The following is a 22,953-nucleotide window of genomic DNA, read 5'->3' as shown; positions in this document are numbered from 1 at the left end:
ATATATTTTTCTTTATTATTCATAATATTTCTAAATAATGATTTATACGCGTTTGATTTAGTTCAAACATTTATTTCCAAAAGTAAGGGAAGTACGCATGGATATTTCCTATTCTAATAGAATACACATGTACATATTCTTACATAAGATTTATTAAAAAAAGATTTAACTTATAGATTACAACAAAATTTGCAACAAATTATTAATATAGATTTGTTGCGTATGAGTAAAATGTTATATACTTTTAGTATTTACAATAATAAAAATAATTGGTACAAATGGTAATAAACTTTTTAATTAATTTGAAAGTAAGATAAACGTTAAATTTTAAAATCTGCTGAAATGTTTAAATTTCATTTATAGAAAGAGAAAATTTAAAGTTAACAATAAAAATGAAACTTAATTACGGACAAGACGCAGGCGCAGCGGCGAGTACTTGGAATTGGCCAGAAATTGGTAAAGAAGAATGAACAATCGAAGAACAGGGGATTTCTGTAACTTTGAAACGTTTTAAACTGTTATTGTTAGAATATTTTTAACTAGAGTAGAAAATACGGTGCTTACTGGATTATTAATATTGTTACAAGAAGAATCGCAATGTTAAAATAGTAATTAGAAAGTATATGTAGAGGAAAATGTTACCATATCGTGAGTGTATAGAGTGGTTTACAAACGCTAGCAATTTAGCGGGAGTTGAACAAATTCGTTCCGCCATCTTGAAACATACCGTGCTGGATCATTGCTAGACGTTCTATTAAAGGAGGGAACTGTCAGTGCATATACATATACATACGCTGGGTTTGTATTACTCGTGTTTTTCCGTTTTTAATCTTCAACTTAACTTTAACTAATGTTTTTAGTAAGATTTTATCATCCTGCCATGTACGACATATTTGCTTACTTCCTGTGACGAACTGACTTTTATGAAAGACTCACGTAGGTCGCGCATACGAGCATTAGCAGCCGTTAAACCTTGAACAGTTACAAGTATTACCAAAGTAATACGAGTCGTGACTATGGAACAGTAATGATTTCATCTTAATATGTTTGAATAAATGAACTGTTACAGAAATTATATTTCACATTTTATAGGTATAAATAGTGAATCGCAAAGCAATGCTAAAGGTGTTTAATCAGATAGACAGTCAACCTGAAAACAGGGAGCAAGAAAGATCGTTTCGATCGTCTCTCAAGCTATTAAACAGGTACTTACCTATACGATCGTTCGAAAATGTATATTGCATTTTTCTAACATAAGCTACTTTTTTTAATAATTTAATACACGTATTTTGGACTTCTCTAATATTTCTTCTGTGCCTTCGATCTTTTCTATTTTTAACAAAGATTAATATTATTTTGTCACCAAATTATACATACTAATCTGTATGAGGGTGCAAGCATAGGGCTATATGTCTGATGCTCTTATTGTTTATACTTTATAAATCAGCTAACATTTTGGTAATATTTATGTATAAAATATGTTTAAAGATAGTGTTTCATTTTTTCTAGCATTATCTTTCTATATTACATATAAAAATATTTTTCATACAGGGTAATAAGAAGTGCTACAAGAAACCATATCTTTTAAGCCTACACCAGTTGGAAACAATGCAGAGACCCTTAAAAATATGAGATACTCAACAGTGCAAGAACAGGAATACGGGGTTGGTTTACCTCAGAACCAACTACTTCTTGATACGAATACAACTAAGATGAATATCCCAGATAACGTAGAATCAAAAAAGAGTCCTTTAGAAGAAGGCTCTGTAGTGTCTAATCTTCCTCTTCTGTTCGCTAATGGATATCCAACATCATTGGAGAAAATTACAGTGACACAATTAGAACGTTTTGTGACATTTATGGTGCAATGTTCACTGGGTCATGACACTGGTGGTATAATTACTGAACCACAGTGGTGGCCAAAAGAAGTAAAGTTTTCAAATCCCTTAACAAGACCTAAGAGGGTTCCAGAAGTAAGTTACAATTACACAAATGTCTGGTTGCTAATATATCTAATTTTTGTGCTATTGCCAACTTTTAGAATTGGATGGCCAATTTGAAAAAATTGGTATTCAGATGTTATACATACCACAGATGCGAGTATCTTTTACGTTTTTGCTCTTATCTTGCAAGATATCCACACGAAGACTTAGAGTATGTTAATAATTGGGATTCTACTACAAGTCTATTTCATAAAAATACTGGAAAACTATTAGTAACATTTCGTAATGAAAATATGGTTAGTAGCTATAATCTAGTTGTATTTATTGACATAATTTTATGCTAAATTTAAAATCTTTTTCATTTGTAGAATTATGATAAACGAAATGAGAGCCCACGAAAGAAATTGCTCACACGTAATAGTACTGCCTCTTGTTATTCCAATAAATTGAAACAAGAACATCATTCTATTCAAATGGTTGAGCCTCCAATAGAAGACATTTATTTATGCGACAATTGCGACGCTGAATTTGTAGGGCTAGGAAAAATGAAGGTATTTATTAAATGATAATAAAAAAAAAAGTAAATGAAATTAATAATATTATATAATGCTGTAGGAACATGAACGTATATGTTATGAGCAGGGACACACTAAATGCAATTCACAGTCCGCGATATCAGACTTACCGAATGCAGAACCTGAATTGCAGCAAGATCAATTCCTGGAATATTTCCGATTATGTTCACGGAATTCAGAATCAAAGTCAGTTACAACAAATAACGGCGTTACGGCTAATAGTAACGATGAACGTAGTTCTCGACGTGTACGGAGTTCCATCAATTTTACCCGATTTTCAACAATTCCTTTTTCTTCTCCTGCCGGAATGTTGCTAAGTAAAAAATCCAAGACAATAACTGAAGAAACGCAACAAGAAAGATTAGAAAGGACAGAGAGACATCTTATAGCTCCTGTTTTGAACGAGTCATCGAGACCTAAGTGGTTGGAAGCAGAATTTAATAATGACAAATGGGTTGTTACGTACAAGCCAAATCGAGACAAATCAGTAGATGATTATGTTCATCAATACAAATTTGTAAACTCATCCAATAGAAAACCAAGTAAGTACTCAATCCTTAGACGTTTACTTTTTATGATAACAAGTATGAGACGATCTGTGAGATAGAGATTTGGAAGTTGCCAGCGCTCTGACAAAAGCTGTTTCCTCATTTTAGTGTTGAGTATACATGCACAATTGTTGCATGTTATTTGTCGACCTGTTTATGTTCTTGTAACGCGTTTAACTCCAGAAGAAATAAACAGTTTTAAACAAGATTCACAGAAATCTCGGGGTATGATTCAGAAAGTTTCAGTTGACAATGAAGAGTCGGCAACAAAATACTCAGAGAAATTAAAACCATACATTTGTTCAAAACGCAAAGCACCATGCGATGAAACTGATGGAAATGTAGCGGAAATTAGTGAAAAGCTAATTAACGGTAATACGACTGCCGAAGATTCAATTTTTTTTAAAGTCATAGACTCTTGCGATAAAACTAATACGATCAGTAGCAAACTTATAGAAGAAAAAACGTTGTGTCCGAAATTATCGGATACTATTACTATGATTGACCTTTGCTCTTCAGATGAAGAAGCAAGTTCACATACTACTGTATCGTCCGACGAAAACAGAGATCCGATGAACCAAATCGCTGGCGAAATGACAAAATCTTTATTAGAAAAACTTTCTTCGACTAAACTTCATGTGAAATCTCATATTTGTCCAACAGATCAAACAGGCGATTGGTTATCGGATAACATTTTAAGTGACAACAGTGAAAATTATACAAACAAATATCATAGTACAATGTTAAAGACACACACGAAGTTATCTCCAATTCTTAGACCAGCATCATAAAGTTTCAAAAGCTTATATTTATTGTTTATAATTCACATAATTATCGAATTATAAAAACTTACGTAATATACATGACTTACTTTAAACGCCTTATAAAGTTTTTTAGAGCCGAATTCGTTGCTAATATTTGTAAACTAACGAACAAACTAAATTTTGATATTTTCAATCGAGACCCATCTATTCACATTTGTCATATTATATAAAACTGTGAGCACTTTTTATATTTTCTGTAAGATTTAAAAAAAGGAATGGAAAGAATAATAAAAAAGAATTGAGAATTGTTCAAGTTTAATAATCTACTTTTTTTCTATAGTGTCTTGCTGTATTGTTGCATGTTGTATTTAAATTGCATATTCTATACGAGTATTCATTTGTTTCATTATGATAATGTTCTTGAGAATTTTATTTCGCATAAGAAAAAGTACATGTACAAAAGCAAAACTAATAAATTATATTTCTTCATTCTTGTTTCTTATTCTTTGATTTGATCTTTTCTGCCAAGAAAGAAAATAATTTTTCTTTCCAATCCATTTCTATTCGTTTTAAAACTAACCGTTTCGTTGATATGTTATGAAGTGGACCAAATGCTAAAGCAACTGCTGTACATGCTAAGCAAATAACATTGTACGGCATACTGAAGTCAGGTGTAGGAAGACTGATAAGCAAAGATTCCGTTCGTAACTGCACTAGGTATCCGTTTCTTGAAGCGTTAAAACTGAAAATTTAATTACACTATTAAAGTACATTGAAGTTGTACAGAGACAGTATAATTAGATAAAATATTAAATCTCAACCTTGACGTTATGGTACTCCCATCGACTGGAAGCGCAGTATAATTTCTTGCAATTGGGAGTAATGCAGTAATTATAGCAGAACCCATGTAAAATCCGTGGTTAGCATCTGGTGGATATTCTTGCCATTTAAGAAAGGAGTAATCCATTTCTATAGATAACTTGGTTACCGATTGTGGGGGCAAGCGCAAAATCATTTCTAAATAATATGGACTTTTTCTCTCTTTTCCGGGTAAATAACGCTGCACCACTGGAATTAATGTAATAAAATATGGCTAGAAAATGAAAGTAAATTCGTAGTAACTTGAAGTATTTCAAAATAAACGTGTACTTACAAGGAATAATTTCTTTTCCTTTGCAAGTTATTCTAACAGAATGTAAATATACTGGCAAATACCATGGAATATTTTCTAAGAAAACAATATCAAGCGCTTGCCAGTAGTTATTATAAAATTTTGTTACTAAGCTACCTCTTTCTTGTCCATATCCTGCATAAAGAAAATACATTTTCTAATATTTTTACCTACGTATATCTTACGATTCATAGTTTCATACATACCAATAATGTATCTATTGGCAAACAAAATTGAAGGATAATTTAAGCTAGCTTTTTGCCCTGTTTTGTATGTTACTCCAATGTTAAACATTCCTTTCGTAGAATGAGATCTAATATCATAAACTGCTATTTTATTTTGCTGTCCTCCACGAATACTAACAATTTTTGCACTCGGTGCCGGTATCAGTTCATAAATCTGATTTGTATTATTATTAGATATATCAAGATATACGTTGCTCAGTGTAGCAAGAGGGCATGTTCCTTTAATTCCCATTCCAAAAAATTTCCGTATTGACCAGCCCTATAAAAACATATATATTAAAAATTTTATAAACTTTGTGAACTTTTTGCAAAAATTTACCTGTTTGTCTGTCATAGTGTCGTACACTAGTGACACAGTTTGACGTAGTTCTAACGATGTTTGTGTACACGCAACATTTGAACATATCACTCTGAAGTGTACTCCAATAGAATGATAATTTGTATTATGGATGTATGCAGAATTTAACAATGTTGCTAAACCTTTCTATTAAAAACAGTATAATGCATGAAATCTAATATACAAAGTAAAAATAATATCTTCTATCTTAGATTTATACCTTAGAATCACATGGTAATAGTTTCTTAAATGGTGTTAAATTTTCTGTACAAACTATTTCTCTTGGTAATGAGGAATACCGTAAATGACTAGAATTGATATTATTTGATACAACACCAGTAGGATGAAATGTGAATTCTGGAGACATACTATTTGAAGGATTAACAAAATTTAAAGAGGCACAAAATAGACCTGCTAAAGCATTTGTTAAACCTTTCCATTCTTCGTTTACACTGTGAAAATACAAAATTATTGGAATAGTTTAACTAAATCCATTGATATGACTTCAACTGAATTAGTTGATGCCACTGCAATACCTTAAAAAAATATCTTACTTTGTAACATCCTTATGAAACCAGGTGGATATCTCTGCACCAGGACCAGCATCATGGTACGGATATCCCCATTTTTGGTAATTCCATAATCCTTTGGTTAAAGTGAGGTGTAATTCATCTACATTGTGACGACTTATAATCTCACTAAGTCCTCTTGGAAATAGATGAGAATGTTGTACTAAAGTATTTATATTTATGTATGAATAAAAACTTATGAAATAAATAAAACTATTTTGTTTAATTGAAAGAAGATCCTTTATGTTATAACTTACATATTTTTGCTTGTTTAGTTGTTTCCCATACTGTGGTAAATTGAAAATATGCATAAACATGATTACTGGGCAATGGTTTTAACATTAATTCTTCGTCAAAAAAATCATTGTATGAGAATACAAAATTTACGATACTGACAAGCGTAAAAATTAGCAGAGATACTGTGAAACACTTCATGTTTTAAGTAAATACGAACTACTTTTAGCCAATCTAGTAGTTGAATATTGCATCAACTGCAACTTAACCGTTTACCATTTCATGTTTACTGTTAAAACGAATACTAGTAATTATGCTCAGGAATTAAGAATAGTTAGACATTAATATGCATGTTTTATTACACTACTCTACACATCGTTTCCAAATCATTGCGTTCATCGGGAAACATTAACGAAAAGGGATGAAATGATGTTTCAAAATCTAGAGATTTTATAATAGATATTTCAATGATGGCACTACGTATACAACAGATTTCTAACGTCGGTGAGTAGATAACATGTAGATGGCTATGTAACTGAAAATGATGGTTGGTATTGTTCAACGAAAAGAAATTTTATATACTTGAGCAAATCTATGTATGCTTTTGTCAATGGATAACACGTTTGACGTGAAGCGATAGATCAATGTATATCGTACGTTGTCATTTTGAGGTTCGAATAGGTTTCTGCTATTGAAATACGAAAGAAAATATCGAATTCCTGTTCCAGTATGGAATCGGAAGAAAACGAAGGACTCTCAAAGCAAGGAACAATAATTCGTGGTGAAAAAAATGCAGCCGTTGACTACGACGAAGATAGAGTAAGGTTGGAGCTAATAGATTGTGTTTTTAATAATTGAGGCGGGTCATATTAAAAGTATTAACTAACTCATTAATTTCAGTTGCATGAGATGACAGCATCTTATTCCGAAATTTCATTCGATTCGCAATCATCCCCCCCTATGTCGGAATTAAAATCTCTTATTGACTCTCCTGACATCGATGGCAAGTTCTTCGAGGAAAGTCTAGAAAAAATGAGTAGTGTTGGTGGCAGGCCCGATCAACTGAATTTGAAAAATAGGGGGGATAGTCCGGTAGAAGATGAGGATGTGGATCCACCAAGTTGTCATAAGGCCATGGGATACTTGCAACTTGAAGGGACAGTGATGCAAGACGGAGACATGGTGCTCTTCGTCACAGAAGATTTAGAAAATAAGATTAAACTGTCTAGTCCTGTGACTAAGAAAGGGGAAACTCCATCTTTTCCTGGTTCTCGGAGTTCTACACCCTGTTTATACAGACAGGCTCTAACACCTCAGCTACATTTGCTAGATCATAATGTATTAAATGAATTGGAAATGGAAGCAAGAAAAGTGGCCACATCTGTTGATGCATTGACAGAAAATTTGGCTGCTATTTTGCATAGTGTAAATTATCTTTTAACTTTTTCTATAAGCAGAATGTTTGCTTTTGAACAGAATGTAATGAAAATATTTGTAGGCCTCTGCGCTAACTGTTGGATGTTTGGAAACATATAGAGATGCAGTTTGCAAAACTTGCGATGCTGTAGATCACAATATCAAATCAATGTATCAGTTGATGGCAAAGTGTGAGGAATCGTCTAAATCAATGGGACCTATTTATAAGTTAGCAGATCAGATGTAAGTATAAAAAATATTCTTCCTTAATTATTCATATTAATATTTGTTTCATATTTTAGTAAGGAAATAAAAAGAATGTTGGAGCTTTTTGAGAATGCTATGAATTTGTGAATCCATACGAAGAAAATAAAACTACCACGCTACATGTACAATTAAAATGTTTCTTTTCTTTGTATTTTATGAAGATATTTTGCAACTATACACATAATGTATAAATTTTAATGAGCTGTTATCTCATGAACATGGTTGAAATAATTAAATATCAGCATTTGTGAATGATACGAACATATTCTCTACCTGCTCGATGTATGTCACGAGTACTTATATCGAAAGAAAGGAGAAAAAGGGGACTCTCCATATAGTTGAAAATAAAATTGAACGATAACGCAAGTCTTCCGGACGATTAAATAAATAAGTTGAAGCAGACACGACAGAACAAAGTCCATGGAGTCAGTTCATTTCGTTCTCTTTATTTGTATGGTAGCATCTGTATGCATCTTTTATAAGCAGATCCCACAATGAAGCGGATCTTCGCTTTCAACACCGCCAGAACAAAGTTCACTGGAAAACTCGCGTATTATGTTTCTTTCCATTCTGAATCGGAACAATGCGAGGAAGTAATTTGTGCGTATTCGCGCGGTTCGGCAGCCTATTGTGGAACCGAAACTGTAAATAACATTATCAAAAAGCGACAGGCGTTGCGACGCACGCCTCATTTAGCGCATTAGGCCAGCATAATTATTAAAGACAGGATGATTTTAATGCAGTAGGGTCTGGGGGAGAAAGGGGTGAGCGATAGCGGACAAACACCTCATTAATTTATTCTCCTGTCTCGACGCCCATTGAGAACATATACATATGTAGGTGTGCGCGCGCGTATAAAGGACCTGCGCCAGCCTACCCTTCTTCTGTACTCTCTTCAACTCTCTTGTATCACTCTCGGTAAGCGTGTCCGCGCGTTCACACGCGTCTGCTCTTTTCCATGTTTTGCCGGTTGTTGCGGACTGATGATTTAACTAGAGAGTGATCTATACTTACCGTCCCATCCGGATGGTCAGAAGATTTTTTGCTGTGCGCACTCACCACCCCCCATCTTATTTATCGCACAAATATGTATCTATATACGTAAAGTATTATCTTTTGTAGTTTTTCTCGTAGATACCAGTAGCAAATAACCGATAAGAGACTCGATATGGTTACTTGATTCGAAAAGATAGGAGCTGTTCGCTTCGTTGCAAGTATTATGGGTAAAAAATCGAATATTGGAATAACTACTTTGCAAACTATGCAAAGAAAAGTAAAACAAAGAAATACACGATTATCGTTACTCTTGCGCTAGCATGTGATTTGCAGTCGAGATCGTTCCTAGGGTTAACTGCTCAAGGCGTGATCAAGTCGCGATGAGTCGAGTATAAGGGGGTAACAAAAATTGAGGAAAGCTAGATGAGTGGAAAAAAAGAGCGTAAAGAGAAACGAAAAATGCTTCGCAGATCACAGACTGCCTAATTAAAAGACGTACCGTCACGTGGAATCTTTTTTCTTCGTTTCACAAAGAAAAGGAGAGAAAAGGAGAGAAAAGGAGAGAAAGGAGAGAAAAGAAGAAAGAGTTGGCGTGGTAAAATCTCAGGAAACCGACGTCTCTCTCTTCTTTTGTCCTGTCTTTAACCCTGCCTCGCATACGTATCTATGAACATCCGTTCGTGCTTCTTTGGTAATGAGTTGGGGTGTCCTCTTTCAAACGTTGTTGCCCCACCCCACTGGTGGAGATAAAAGGAATGCAGGACGAAGAGGCATCGATATTTGCGTAAGCGCTGCTGAGCCACGCATCTTATCAACGCTCTTCCCTTTTCGAAGAGGAAATTGGAACTGAATTTCTTTTCGATCATTTTCACTCTCCTTCCGTGAATCGAATCCGTCAAATGTTCCCTATCTTTTGTAATACGGACGAAATGTTCGATTCTCTGGCCACTTTCTCTCGAACAAGGCTTCGTCGGAGCCACGTACCACGAAAGACGAAGTTTAAGGAACCTTCAAGAACCGGCCAATTAAATTGCGATTCGTAAATTAACTTTGGTAATTACAAGTGGGCTTCGAGAGCGGTACGATGAGGAAGGGTTGAGGAGAGTTGGGATTACAAACGAGACGGCGGGAACTTGACAACTTTTCAGTCGCTTTTTATGCAACTTTTCTTGTTAAGATCGTGATTATGAATTTTCCGTTTGATTGCCCTCTTCATGGAATCGTCATGTATTTATACATATACCTACTCTTAATCATGGCACGCGCGAGATACGTTTCAACGATCGTCGAAAACGGAGCAGAGTACAATTTTATTTCTCTCTTTCTCTATTACTTACATATTTTGATTTCTCTTTTAGGATAGAAGCAGATTTACTTGCATTATATTCCACTACTGGGACATATAGACCGCATCCGACACGGTGGCAACATTCGGGCTAACATCCGGTAAGGTGATATGACATTCTGACTGACCGAAACGTGATTGTAGTTGACGACGGCGAATGGTCTGCGGTGCTGAATTCGAAACAACGATGCAAAACGCGTGGATTTGTGTTTAGATAGAAGAGGAAGGGGAGATTATAATTATTTTTTGTCTCACACGGATTATCTCTTTCTTCCCTCTTACTCTGAGAAACACTTCTCGACCTTCATACTCTTACTCCATTTCTCTCGGTTTCATGGAAATGCAGTTTCTATGCGTTCGGTTCCCCATTCACACTTATCATGATGTCAGTCGTTTCATTTCCTTTCATCGAACAGTTGTTCAAATTCGTTACGCGGATCAGGAGAGTATAACCGTTCGCAGTAATTGAACAAGGCTAACAAAAATCCATTGAATTTCTCTGGCTGATCAATCTCGTTGAATCCTTTAATGCCGCTTTAACCATGAAGCTTCGACCCATTTTTTACCGTGCATCCCTAAATGCTTTTACAGCGCGATTGTGTCGGTGAAATGACAGACATTCGAGCGTTATCGCATGTGACGCGACTAGCAAATTGAGAAAGAACGAGCATTACTCGAGAGTGGTGTTGAATCGATAATCGTTCGAGAAAAAAGACTCGACGAAAAAGAGAAGCGGAATAAAAGATCGAGCGAAACGCGAAACGCGAAACGCGAAACGTGAAACACATTGTAGGAAGAAAGACGATAAGTATCGGTTAGCAGGCGGCGAAGTTATCATTGTTTACCGCATACCTGTGCGGTATCGCGACAACCGACAACGGTACTTTCGGCTAATCAGCATTTGTGCAAGTCTCTTTCGCTCTTTGTGTCATTCGTTCGTCTCCACGAGACTCGGTCTCGGTTGGTAAGTATGTATCTCGTTCCATTCCATTCCGTTCCGTTCAATCCCGTCGCGCGCGTCTCTTCCTCCTGAATCCATTTCTCCTCCTCTCCCTCCTCCTCCTCTCACCTATCACTAAATAGTTGCAAGCAGTGCGAGCGAGCGTCGGAGACCTCGGTCGCTCATCCCTTCGTTCTGTTCGCGAGCCCTTCCCCATCCCCTCTCGGTCGCGACGTAGGCATGATTCGGTCTCGCTCCATCGCACGCTCGAGATACGCCTCCCACTCGCGGCGCGCGGCGCGCGGCGCGCGACTGCCGAGCTTGGACTCAGCATTCAGTCGACGCACTCGACGCCAGTCGACGCCGAGCCGCCACGCGTGTTGGCCGACCTGTGCGTCGCTGTGTGTCGGAACGCGTTGCACGTCGCGTCCTATCGCAATTGTCGCTTTCGTTTTTTCCTCCCCTCGTTGCTGAATCTCCACACGACCGAGTAATCGAGTTTCGTGTTCGCCTTGGCTGGAACCGCGGGAACGCGCAACAATGCTAGATCATCGGAGTGACGAGGATCCAGCCGCCTCGTGTCGCGTGTGAGTGTACGCTGCGACTCCTCGTTGATCACGCGACAAGTGAAAAAGAAGTGTCGAGTGTCGCGTTTTACCCGCCTAACAATTTCCTCCCTTTCATTCACTCTGCGCTTTTCGTCTGCCTTCGAGACGAAGCAACCCGTCGTTTCTCGTCCCGTAAAACGTCATCGACACGCTTCACTATCCGGTCCCGGTGTCGCGCGACATGGATTTCGTGATATTGAAGGTAAGTGACCTTTTACTTTTCTCTTGATAATATTGCGACGGTCAGTGATCGCATATATTACACTGGAAATCTCGAGTCTTTTGCGATTATCTAAATCGAGTAGGAGACTGGTAGTAAGCATGAGCGATTGTGCAAGGATCCTAGTGTTTTTATGGCGTTGCAGTTGTGTAGTGTATCTTGAAACTCTTATTCGGACAGTTGGAGGTCGCAGGTTGCTAACCATTCCACGAGAAATACACAGTCGAGATCAGTTAGCACGTTAGCGCGAACAAACGAAGGACGAAAAGTTTGTTAAGTAGCTCTCAGGTCTAACCTCGAAACTCAACATTCTTTTCAACTGTTTTATCCGTGGCAACTGTTGGCATCGTATACGTTGAATCTATCGTATCCTATGTGTTTATAGTACTGTTATCGACGCGATTATCGATTGAAATTATTGACGTGTACCAACTGTGGTATATACGTTTAGAAATCTATATAATTACTTACACAAACAGTTTCTACGTTCGCTTTTTCAATTCATTCGTATGTGTAACTGTATACTATATTTGTTATTGCATGATTTATGAGGACGTTGAAAATGTTTGTCAAACTTGGCCTGAAAAACAACGATAACGAATTCGTTCCGACGTTATGAAACGAGAGAAATATGAAAAAAAAGAAAAAAAAAAGAAAAAAAAAAGAAATAAACGTAGCATCTGTTTATACTAACCTGACTTTCGCTCGGTCACGATGGTGCAGAGCGAGTACACAAAGAAGAATAGAGAAAAAGAAAAACAGAGATCGGAGAACTTTGTACGAGTCAGTCACGGTGAAACATTCACGTCGGAATAAAGGGTTAACTCTTGCTTATTTCATTTATTTCTCTTGTTTCCAAGGATGCCTTGAAGCGTGTTCAGATAACGCTGGGTGATCGCCGACCTAGTTTTCGCGTTAATTGTTGTCCAATTACGATACACCGCATCAGGGTATAAATCAAATACCCCTTGTTTTTGAAGAGAATTCACACCTCCACTTGATGCTTGAATCTCCAGTTTTATTGTAGAACGTTATATTGTTGCTGTCATTACCGATAACAATGATAGAAAGTGTAGAATTTATTTTCGTTCAGTCTTATTATTCTCGTCTAATTATAGACAATTTTTCTCGTAACGCATATAATAGTAGTATTTATAGATTGCTTGCGAAGAAAAATAAAATATAAGGAACATACTAAATAGTATAATAAAGATTGTAGGTGCGTTTACATATTCTGCCTAACGAAGAAGGTACTAATGAAATTAATTGTGTCGATGTCCTATACGTGTGGTTGGCCATGAATGAGCTCTTATGATCGGTCGAGCCTATAGGTAAACATTAACAAAATTGAAGGCTATCGTTAACGTGGCTATTAAACTTGTCGCGTGTATGCTTCTAACTATTGTATTTTCACATGCATCAGAATGATCTACTCGATACAATTAATGAGTGAATGTTTGTGTTGTTGAAGCGTTGAAATCCGAGTATAATGCACTGCTCGAGCCAGCTTCTGGCTTTTTCGCGCGAAAGTTTAATCGTTAACGGGGGATCGTTAACCAGAGAGGTTTCGCCGCATTGTTTCGAGGAAATATTGCGTTGTTTACGTTTCGCTGAATAATTTCCGTTCGCTCGAAGGGGGTATCCGTAATTTTTCGCATGAACGACGCTTCCTCGGCGCAGAAGAACACACCGCGAGTAGTCACCGGTTGCATTAAGGGGCCTAAAGATCGCGCGGTCGTATAGTCGATCCCTCGTTTATGTTTCACCTCTTTCCTTATCGTCCAAGCTGGTAGAGTAACTTCACAGGTAGACAAACACGTAGGGCGATAAGAGAATTTCTCCGAAACGGTTGCCGGAGTTCAACGCACGGTTTACTCGCGTGTTCCTTGTGTATCGAAACTTTCGGGGCCCGACGAGGTTAATTTTAGCGTTCGTAACGCGATCTAACCACGTCCTCCTTTTTCTTCTTGGACAAATTTTCGGGTTGCTCGCAGGATTCTGTTGAGGAATTAGGTATGTGTATGAAAAATATGATGTGCATTTCGGTATGATAGATCGATAGGTGTAGACAGAAGTTGAAAGAAAACGATAATTGGGGCAATGAAATGAAAGAAAGTTAGCTTGACTCGAAGGGTGTCCAGTTTTTCGCGGCGAAACGGTTCACGGATTGGTGGGCGATCTCGACAAATCAATTTACCGTAACGAACGAAAAACGTGGCTCTCGGTGCAGCGGAGTTTGAACTGCGGGGTGGCGGTATCGAGTGGCCGACGGTCGATTTCATTCGCGATAAGCTTCTTCAGTAGAAAACGACGCTTGAATTCGTCCCGTGGTAAGAGGGAAACAGTCTGGCGTTTTCCCGGGATGTCCCCGCGATCGGACTACGGCGAGCCTGGTTAGAGGGAAAAAAGTAATTGGCGAGGGTGTGCGCGTATTTCGCTGGACTGTTTAAGTCGATGCAATTGTGACTCTCGGTTGCAATAACGACGCCCGCGCGACGCCCGCGCGACGCCCGCGCGACGCCAGTCGCGAAGAACGCCTCAGGGTGTTGCTGGAACGTCGCGAGGCGTTTTTAAGCGTGCTTGAGTAGTCGTGGATGAGGTTGAAATAGTCTCTCGAGTGACAAAAGTAAAAGCATCTCAACGTGAAATCCGTGCTACCGGCCGCCTCGACCCAGCACCATTACTCCGTGAAAATTACGATGGTAATCTTCGACGCGACACACGGGAACCTTGACAACGATCCGTATTCCCGTTTACGCCTTGTCGAGCTCGCTACACCACCAATGTTTCGTCCGAAAACAGGGAAATTATCAGGGATTTAACGGGGCTACTGTTCTTTGATGATCGATCGAACGAAACAGTAGGACTGGTTCGCGCCTATAACTTGAAATGATTCTTAAGTAAACTTTCATAAATAAGGATAAGTAGGTATCGAAGAATCCGTATAGACTCTTGTTTCGCTTATCGACCTACTTGTGTTTATTACCGATTATCTCGGCAATAATTTAACCTCCCTTAATTAATTTCTCAATCGTATTCTTTTTATGAATCTTAACGAGCAACTGTACCACTTGATAGGCATTCTAATATTAACTGCAACGATTTAACGCAGTTGCCGTCAGCACAGTTGTTGAACGGTACATTATGTATAGATACTGCTATCGTATAACCATTATACATTATCAGTTGACGTCATAATGAATTCACGAATTAAAGATAAAGGGAGTGATGAATAAAATGACGGATGAAGTAGGTATCTCGCATTTCAATTTTCAGCCGCTTTACTCGACGCATTCGCTTATTTGTCAGCTTTATCGAAGGAGCAAGAGTAATTGGTCGACGAAGGGGATGTGATCGTTAATAAGACGATTTACCTTGTTCCGTGACTCGTCTTTCGGATTTTCAGTGTTTCAGTGTAACAGAAAGATGCTCGCATGAAAATGGAGGATGTTGAGCGCGCAAATGAGTACGCACAAGCTGTAGCGATGGAGCTATGCCGCGGAACGGTGTAAAGCAGAGTGCACTCTTACGCTGGTCGATTTTAACGAAGGTGTAACGATTACGCAGGTTCGATTAGCCGGTGAGACGCGCGTGCTGCGCGTGCCGCGCGTGCCGCTTTAATAACGAAGCTTAATTTAAATGCATATCGCGCGACGCTACTCCCTACTCCCGACCGCGAGATAATCATAGGCGAGCGATCGCCTCGCGGACGAGGATGGGTCGGTCGTCGTTTGTGGTTCGACCTTCGATCGATCTTTCCGAGTGCAAGACGGGAGCGGGTAGATACAGATATCGGCTTCTCCGCGCTTTCTCTACGGATTTTCAAACTTGCTCCGTGAAGCTTGGAGAGATAGATAGTAGCAGCCACTATTACTTTGAAAAGTCGGTTCTTCGGTGTATGTACACCAGACCAAACTACTTACAACTTTCGTTTGTCTTGTTCTCGCGAACTTCATTACGCTGTTGTGCTCTCCTCTATGGATCGAAATGAGGAGGGGTGTCCAGGCGAAAGCGCGTGAGAAAGAACGCCATCCAAAGGGGAGGCTCTTGTTTAATCCCCATGTTTACTGATGTGCAGTTCGCGTCGCGTGTCTAGTTGGTCAACCATTGTTCGAGCTTCATGAAAATGTATGTGTATCGAAATATTTGTGTTTTGATAAAGAAGAAAAAAGAATGGGCTGGTTTCGACAACGTAGTCATGCTACCCGTAATCGTCTTGTAACGACACGAAGTGTTCGTTAGAGAGCAGTAGACGAGAGGGTAGAGGGAGAACATGAAACCGTAAAAATTACTTGACAGCTGGGAACGGTGGAAATATTTTAATTCTTTTCCCCGAATGCTCCCCGCACTCGAGATAATTGCCATTTGCGCCAATAAAGCGGGAATCTCAGCAGTTCCTCGTACCTACCCCTCTTCTTCTCGTCGCCACTTTTTCCCCCCTTTCCCTTTCTTCTCCCTATCTACCCCTACTCGTTGTACTCACTCGCCTGCACTCTCGCCTCTCTCGCCTCTCTCGCCCACCCCCTAAGGTCTGAACTCCAGTCCCCTTCTCTCGATCGGTCCGCTCTTGCTTTCCTCTATTTCCTTTTTCCTCGCTTTCTTTCTCCCTTTCCTCCTATATATTCACCGTTGCTTTCCTGTTGCCTCGACAGATCTACGAACGTCGGTGAACGACCTCCTCTCTTCCAACTGTCTGTCGATCGTCGACAGATATTAGCGAGGATTTCTTTAATTCTCACCCCTAAGTACGCGCGCGTGCATTCGTCATCGACGACTCTGCTCCGATAGAACGAGTCCCACGTCCGCCTGCCTCGACGACCTCGAAACGGCCTCGAAACGGCCTCGAATGGATGTTTCGTGCTCCTGTTCGCAACCTGTGTCCGCGTATGTACGTACCTACAATCATAGTTTCTCGATAATTGATCCGGACACGACTTGTCCCTATCGCGTGTGAGTTGTATTTTTATTTTTATCGATTCGTAACAGCAGCCGGTCGCCCTCGTAAGTTGGTTGGGATGTTTTAATTAAACGGCTGGCGCGGCAGCGGTTTCTGGCCAGCGAATATTAATCGCGCAATTTTCAGAATCACCGACGAGTATTGGCCTCTCGCCCTCTACTGGTCGTTTCAATCGTTTCTTCTTCTCGCAGTCGGTGCACTTTCCCTCTCTTGCGAATCTTCGTTGCCCTTCAGAAAGCTATAGTCTCGGAACGATCATCTCCCCTTTTTACGCGAGAAAAACAAATGAAATTGATTTTCGCAGGTATCCGGTCGTCCATTTCCATTGGCCGCGCGGTAGTTTTCAGCCTGTAAGATTGTACGGGCGATCGAATCGCACAAAGGATTATTGGTTTACGCAGCTACGACGCGTCGTATCGATCCGTTTGAATTCGATGTCGTTCTAGACAACCGAGCGACTAAAGCCGGTGTTGATTAGATCTCGAAGCGTCAGCGCGATAAAGCTCATGGTGGTGCACGTAGTTGGATAGGGACAGGCAGACATACGGGTAGAGCGTCTCAAACAGAAATTAGAATCCGTCTACTAGTAGTTAGACGTCGTTGCGTTTCGGGATAATTAGTAATTACTGCAACCGACGAAGATTTCACTACTCTATCAGCGGCGAGACGGCACACAATCGTCGAGTAGAGTCAGGGAACAAGCGTCGTATCTTGGAGGCGAAAGTATGACGAGAGAATTAGAAAAGGAGAAACTGGGAACAGGTGCATCATAGAATCGTATTCTCATTGATTTTTGCGAAAAGGAGATGATGGTAAGAGTGCAACTTTATACGGGACAAACGTAGGCAATGTAATTAGCGATTAATGGCATCGACGTCGAAAATGCAACCTGAATTTAGGAAAATGAAAGAGAATAGGAACGCGCAACGATTCTCGTGCTATACTATTTGCCAAAGGTAGCATGCTAACTTTAATTGATGTCGAATCCATTTAAAATTGTGTAAAATCTGGTAATCGAGAAAATGGCTTTAGCAGACGCGGAGCAAAAATAATTGACGAGAAGGTATAATTCGATTGTAGCCTACCTACATTCGTTGCCAGCAGAACCGCTTATTCGTGATTCGTAGCTATTCCCCTGTTTCGGTTCTCGGATTACACGAACGTTTTTGGAAAGTGGCGTACACAGCTGGCAAAACCGAGACCGCTGCCCGTCACCACCAACATCATCACCGTCGAAAAGCAGAAGGAAAAGTTGTGGAGCGTTTAAGCCGGACGAATGTAGGTATCGTGTGACCCGAGAGAGTCGGGTCTGTCCGACGTGGTCTTCCTCGCGCTTCCCGTTTCACCGATGCCATCCACCTACAAGTAACGTAGCTTTTCGAGCTTTTCCAGCTTTTCGAGCTTTTCGAGCTTTTCGAAGTTGGGGTGCTGACGCGCATGTACCACCGAGAGCGCGAAGAAACATTTATTATACGGTTGCTTGCGGTGTTGACCCTCTGTTCCCAACGCTCCCTTTTTTCGCTGCGCCCCCTCTGCTCGGCGACGATGTAGCGGGGTATTTGTACATATGTAGTTTGCAGCGGGCTGCAATTGGATATTTTTGGAGCAGGCTCCAGCGGCGGCGAGCGACAATTTGTGGGCTCGACGGCTCCGCTAGACAACGGGGGGGCTACTCTTACTCTTTTAACCCCATTTTCGGGCGACCTCGGCTACTTGGCCGTCAGTTACTATGCAACATGGTGTGCTCTATCCGTGTGAAGAGAATGCTCGTGTAACATTCGCATACAGGCAGTGACTACTGCACGCTACTGACGATGAGAGGAGAGGATTACCGTAAATAGGACGCAGAGTCATAGAAAATTTGAAAATTAACTAGGTTCTAGTAGTCGCTGAATTAGCATACTCTGCGTATGCACGATAGTCGTTGAAGCGTAAAAATTCTCGTCGTCATCAAAATTAACCAGATATTTGCGTCGAGTCTTCTCCGGATTTGCCGGAAGGCCGGGGAATTTGGACAAAATTCGTTTCTGCAGATTTTGACCCAAATCCATCGACGATGTTAATCTCTAAAGCGCGTTTCACGGTGGATGACGGCTGGGAAACGTTTTATTGCCGCGAGAACGCGAAAGGGATGAAAGTTGGTAAGATGTTTCAGGGCGGGCGGGGCAGAAGCTCGTATCCTCGTCGACGGGAGTAACCCGAGGCGATCTCTCACTCGCTTGTTCGTTCACCCTCTTTTGCTCTGCCAACGAGCGAGAATCCCAGATACCTTGCTCATCTTTTCCCTTTTTCTCTTCTCTCTGATCCGCTTCTAGCGAATCTACCTGGGCCAAAGTGCTTTAAACGTTACATTAAACGAGATACCGCGTCGGAATTCGAAAAATCGACAAATTCGAATTTTACGAACACCTGCGTTATTCGGTGCTTACGGCGTGGCTGTTCCGGAGCTCGTTAACATGCTAAGAATCGTTTAATGGCGATAATAGAGTCGATGACTGGTAGAACAATGAAACGAAAAGGAAGGGAAGCAAAGGAAAGGAAGAAAGGAAGAAAGGAAGCAAGGAAGAAAGGAAGAAAAAGGGAATAGAGAGAGATTGTGGCCATTGTTCGAAAAAGTAATTGAAATTGGTGTAGCGATCGGTTGCTGTGTCGGTACTCGCGCGGCGATGATTCGCGTTCGAGTACGGGAAAAGAGAGCGGAAACACGAACGACCGCGAACGGGAAAGAAATGCAGACGCTGGAGTATTCCTTCCTCGACTTCGGTGGAGAGTGGAGAGTCGTTGAAGAGGACAAACCAATAAATTTCGCAGACGCGGTGTATTGAATTTAGAAAACATTGGACGACCCGGATTTCTTTTGCTCGCCGGCCGGCTCGAGAGTAAACTCGAGAGTTTCGCGCTGTTTCGCGCTGTTTCGCGCTGTTTCCCGCTGTTTCCCGCTGTTTCACAGCGCGAGTACGAGCGAGAAATAGGTCGCTCCGATTACCGTCACTTGGGACCTGAGAATCGGGAATGGTAGCGGAGGAAGAAAAGCACATTCGCGTGTCGCTCGCTCACGGATGCATTTATCGTCTTTATTACGAGCGTCGGGAAGCACGAGTGGCCGCTTATTCAGTAACTATATTCGAAGGCGAAATCATTAAATAAAGTGAGCTTAACGAATGCACGAGCACATAATCGCAGCGCCTCCCCGCGCCACATTTACACGTATCCTCCTCGTTTACTTCCCCTCCGCGACAGCCTCGAATCGCGTCAAATTAATTTTGTCGAGCGTGTCCGTGCCTTCCATTATCGCGTGTATATTCCCGTGGAACGGGAGAAAGAGAAGCCGCGAACGAATAAGAGAATAAGAGAACCACCCGCCGGAAAGCTATTCCCAGAGCCATTTTCAGTCCTCGATTATCTCGCGCATCGACGACTTCCACGCTCGCGAGATTATCCCTTCTCCCCTTCTTTTCCTTTCCCCCTGCTTCAACTAACTAATAGAAAAACTTGAGATTTTTCTTCGTTGACGGACGACCACAGTCCTCTGTGTTCTGAAACTTTGTCCAGAAGTCGGCAGAGAAGTTGTCGTTGTCGAGTCTAGCGTGGAATCCATCGTTGCGAAGTAGGTATATACGTACACGGATTTAGGTTGGGAAAGAAGGACTTCGAAGATCGCCAACTGGAATTGTCTGAAGCGCATATTTCGATGAGGATTTGTATTGGACAGGGTCGGGGAGGAGCACAGACGCCATGTGTACCCTTTCTAGGTAGGAATACAGAAAGGATGCCTGGAAGGCTGTCGCGCGAGATGAATATTCAGTTGACGTCGATGGTGGCTCGTCGTGCTTTCGAATATTCAGCGTGCGCGGGCCCCCTGCGAAATACACGAACACGCGCAACCAGTAGACGGTCTGCTGCCTCGATCGAGGGAAACGCGCCCCTTTCGCCTTCCATTTTCACCATACGCTATACACACGTAAGCCCGCGTGTATTATCCAATTTTCTTGTCGATGCTTCCAGTTGAACGTTTTCGTTGCGGCTCGATTTACATTAGAACGGTCCTCGAGGTTTTGGGATCCGAAGAACCCAACCCGCCTACCTCCATCATTCGTCAACTTCCGTTGCTCAGATTTCCTGGAAAATACTTGACGAATACCCTTGTAAATCGGCTATAGGAATGCAAGTGTTCGTCGCATCGACTCTGCATCAGCATTCTTAGTCCAAGGGTTCGCAGCACGCGTCAGAATATGTGTATATCTGTAGAGAGCATAGCCTAAGATATTTTTACCATAGTTCGGACGGTAAACATCGGTCTACCGTATGATGTTGCTTAGGGAGATCTTAGAAGATACCGGTTTAGCGGGGTACGTCGAGGAGGAAACAGACGCAGAAGGAAGATTTACGGAGAAGGATGAAGAGGTCGACTAATCGGATCAAGGTGGTATGTGTCGACGGTTCGAGTACGCGTCGCTGCTCGAAACTCGGAAAGTACTTCGATCCTTGCCTCGAAAGCTTCGCTCTGGCACATAGTTTCCGAATTACGTGTTGTAATCGCGTTAGCGCCGTAGCTACGCGCATTCCGTGACGTTTGCACGCGTAGGCAGTCGGACGAGTCTCGAGAAAGGAACGCGCTTGTCCTGCTCGTGTCCGTCGTCCCCTGTCCGTCCCCTGTCCGAAACGTCGTGGAATTTACCAAAGCGATTCTATGAATTCAGATCACCAGGATATCCTTCTCTGCTGCCCCTGCAAAAAAATCTCCGGCGATGGGAAGCTATTACAGAGTTTGTCACGATTCTCACGACTGGAAGAGGGCGAAGTATTAAGACGATGCTCGCTTTCCATCGCTCTTTAAACGTGAAAAATCCGTTGAAAAAGTGCATATGTAGGTAAGTGGCCTTGAAGCGTCGGAGTAGCATCGAGTCGCGATCTAACGAGCGAAGGGAATCAAGATGGAGCGCGACGACGATGTCTTGCTCGTGGATTTCGTGGAGAGAATTTAGCGTGGTCGCGCTCGAGGTCATGGTAGGTGAAAGGAAGCGGAGGGTGGCGAACGCAGAAAAGCGGACTGTTCGCTGGTGCGTTGAATGTGACGCATTCATCGAGAAGAGGCTCGTGGCTGAGGCGGGGACCGGCCGAGAAAAAGCGGAAAGATAGCATCGCCCGTTTGAAACGGTGTTTAAAAGGAACCGAGAGACCGCTTACCGCTTACCGCTTCCCGCTTCCCGCTTCCCGCTTCCCGCTTACCGCTTCCTTACCACTCCCGTGCACGAGATCGCGTTCGATATCTTTCAGCTTGGGCGTAAAATTAATTCCAATTTTTATCCCTTCTCTCGCGCTCTCTATCCGTTCGCCGTCGACGATTCCGGCAACAATAACGTCGATGATGCTCGGCCAACCGTATGAAATATTCGTCGCGGTCGACGATCGATCATTTCCGCGGTAAACGCATCCGTATAATTAAAATAAGTCAAAAGCCCCGTACACCCTGATCAAACATATAGACAAACATTTGCTCCAGCTTCATTTGGATATTCTTTATTCGTCGTAGCCACGACGCACACTGCGATAAATGCGATTTATCTCTTCTAGAAACTATTCACTCTTTAATTTTGCATCGAAGAAACTGCAAGGAAAGGGGTAACGGTTATTTATATTAAGTAGGTAATTTTCTGTATTGGCTTTTAAGTGTTTTAAGTGTTTTTCGTAGGCGAGGCAATTAGTTTTGAAAATTCAAGTGAAATTGGATGGTGCGCAGGGCAACATAGTGCAGAGATTGAACGATTGAAGAAAATGTTGTATTAAATACTTAAATTCGCGCTTCCTATTCGAGTGT

The 22,953-nt window shown here is 41.1% G+C and overlaps 4 protein-coding genes and 1 long non-coding RNA gene across 10 annotated transcripts in view; 3 read left to right on the top strand and 2 right to left on the bottom strand.

Moving 5' to 3' along the window:
• Nucleotides 1–287: 287 nt before the first annotated feature.
• On the bottom strand, nucleotides 288–1,244 carry LOC143180661 (uncharacterized). The gene is made up of 4 exons (XR_013002163.1): nucleotides 1,214–1,244; nucleotides 843–972; nucleotides 643–751; nucleotides 288–498 (listed from the first exon to the last, which is right to left on the bottom strand). It is a non-coding gene; the product is annotated as an uncharacterized LOC143180661 (long non-coding RNA).
• Nucleotides 508–4,345, top strand: Ova (ovaries absent). 5 transcript variants are annotated; one of them, XM_076380543.1, is made up of 8 exons: nucleotides 510–798; nucleotides 861–1,024; nucleotides 1,093–1,205; nucleotides 1,552–1,973; nucleotides 2,042–2,239; nucleotides 2,312–2,494; nucleotides 2,559–3,060; nucleotides 3,175–4,344. In XM_076380543.1, the coding sequence occupies exons 4-8, from the start codon at nucleotides 1,629–1,631 to the stop codon at nucleotides 3,855–3,857; spliced, it is 1,911 nt and encodes a 636-aa protein (XP_076236658.1). In that variant the 5' UTR covers nucleotides 510–798; nucleotides 861–1,024; nucleotides 1,093–1,205; nucleotides 1,552–1,628; the 3' UTR covers nucleotides 3,858–4,344. The 5 variants fall into 5 exon arrangements, with proteins under 5 accessions (XP_076236659.1, XP_076236658.1, XP_076236655.1 ...); XM_076380544.1 differs by lacking the exon at nucleotides 861–1,024 and having other exon boundaries at nucleotides 508–798; nucleotides 2,586–3,060; nucleotides 3,175–4,345; XM_076380540.1 differs by lacking the exon at nucleotides 861–1,024.
• Nucleotides 4,180–6,820, bottom strand: Pig-t (phosphatidylinositol glycan anchor biosynthesis class T). Its single transcript, XM_076380545.1, has 8 exons — nucleotides 6,410–6,820; nucleotides 6,138–6,315; nucleotides 5,804–6,035; nucleotides 5,566–5,730; nucleotides 5,208–5,505; nucleotides 4,984–5,136; nucleotides 4,652–4,898; nucleotides 4,180–4,572 (listed from the first exon to the last, which is right to left on the bottom strand). Exons 1-8 carry the CDS (start codon nucleotides 6,585–6,587, stop codon nucleotides 4,317–4,319), a joined length of 1,707 nt encoding a protein of 568 aa, XP_076236660.1. The 5' UTR covers nucleotides 6,588–6,820; the 3' UTR covers nucleotides 4,180–4,316.
• Nucleotides 6,821–7,013: 193 nt separating this feature from the next.
• On the top strand, nucleotides 7,014–8,321 carry Borcs6 (BLOC-1 related complex subunit 6). 2 transcript variants are annotated; one of them, XM_076380320.1, is made up of 4 exons: nucleotides 7,014–7,205; nucleotides 7,287–7,811; nucleotides 7,885–8,045; nucleotides 8,105–8,321. In XM_076380320.1, exons 1-4 carry the CDS (start codon nucleotides 7,116–7,118, stop codon nucleotides 8,154–8,156), a joined length of 828 nt encoding a protein of 275 aa, XP_076236435.1. In that variant the 5' UTR covers nucleotides 7,014–7,115; the 3' UTR covers nucleotides 8,157–8,321. The 2 variants fall into 2 exon arrangements, with proteins under 2 accessions (XP_076236435.1, XP_076236436.1); XM_076380321.1 differs by having other exon boundaries at nucleotides 7,072–7,210.
• Nucleotides 8,322–11,738: 3,417 nt separating this feature from the next.
• Slip1 (SLo interacting protein 1) overlaps nucleotides 11,739–22,953 on the top strand; it is a 52,458-nt gene continuing 41,243 nt past the window's right edge. The window contains exon 1 of the mRNA XM_076380177.1: nucleotides 11,739–12,160. Within this exon, the coding sequence (XP_076236292.1) occupies nucleotides 12,140–12,160 (21 nt within the window). The 5' untranslated portion in view covers nucleotides 11,739–12,139. The remainder of the gene's footprint in view (nucleotides 12,161–22,953) is intronic.

The sequence above is a fragment of the Calliopsis andreniformis genome, chromosome 6 (assembly GCF_051401765.1).
Source record: "Calliopsis andreniformis isolate RMS-2024a chromosome 6, iyCalAndr_principal, whole genome shotgun sequence".
NCBI classification, from domain to species: Eukaryota; Metazoa; Arthropoda; class Insecta; order Hymenoptera; family Andrenidae; genus Calliopsis; species Calliopsis andreniformis.
This window is presented reverse-complemented; position numbering and strand designations above follow the sequence as displayed.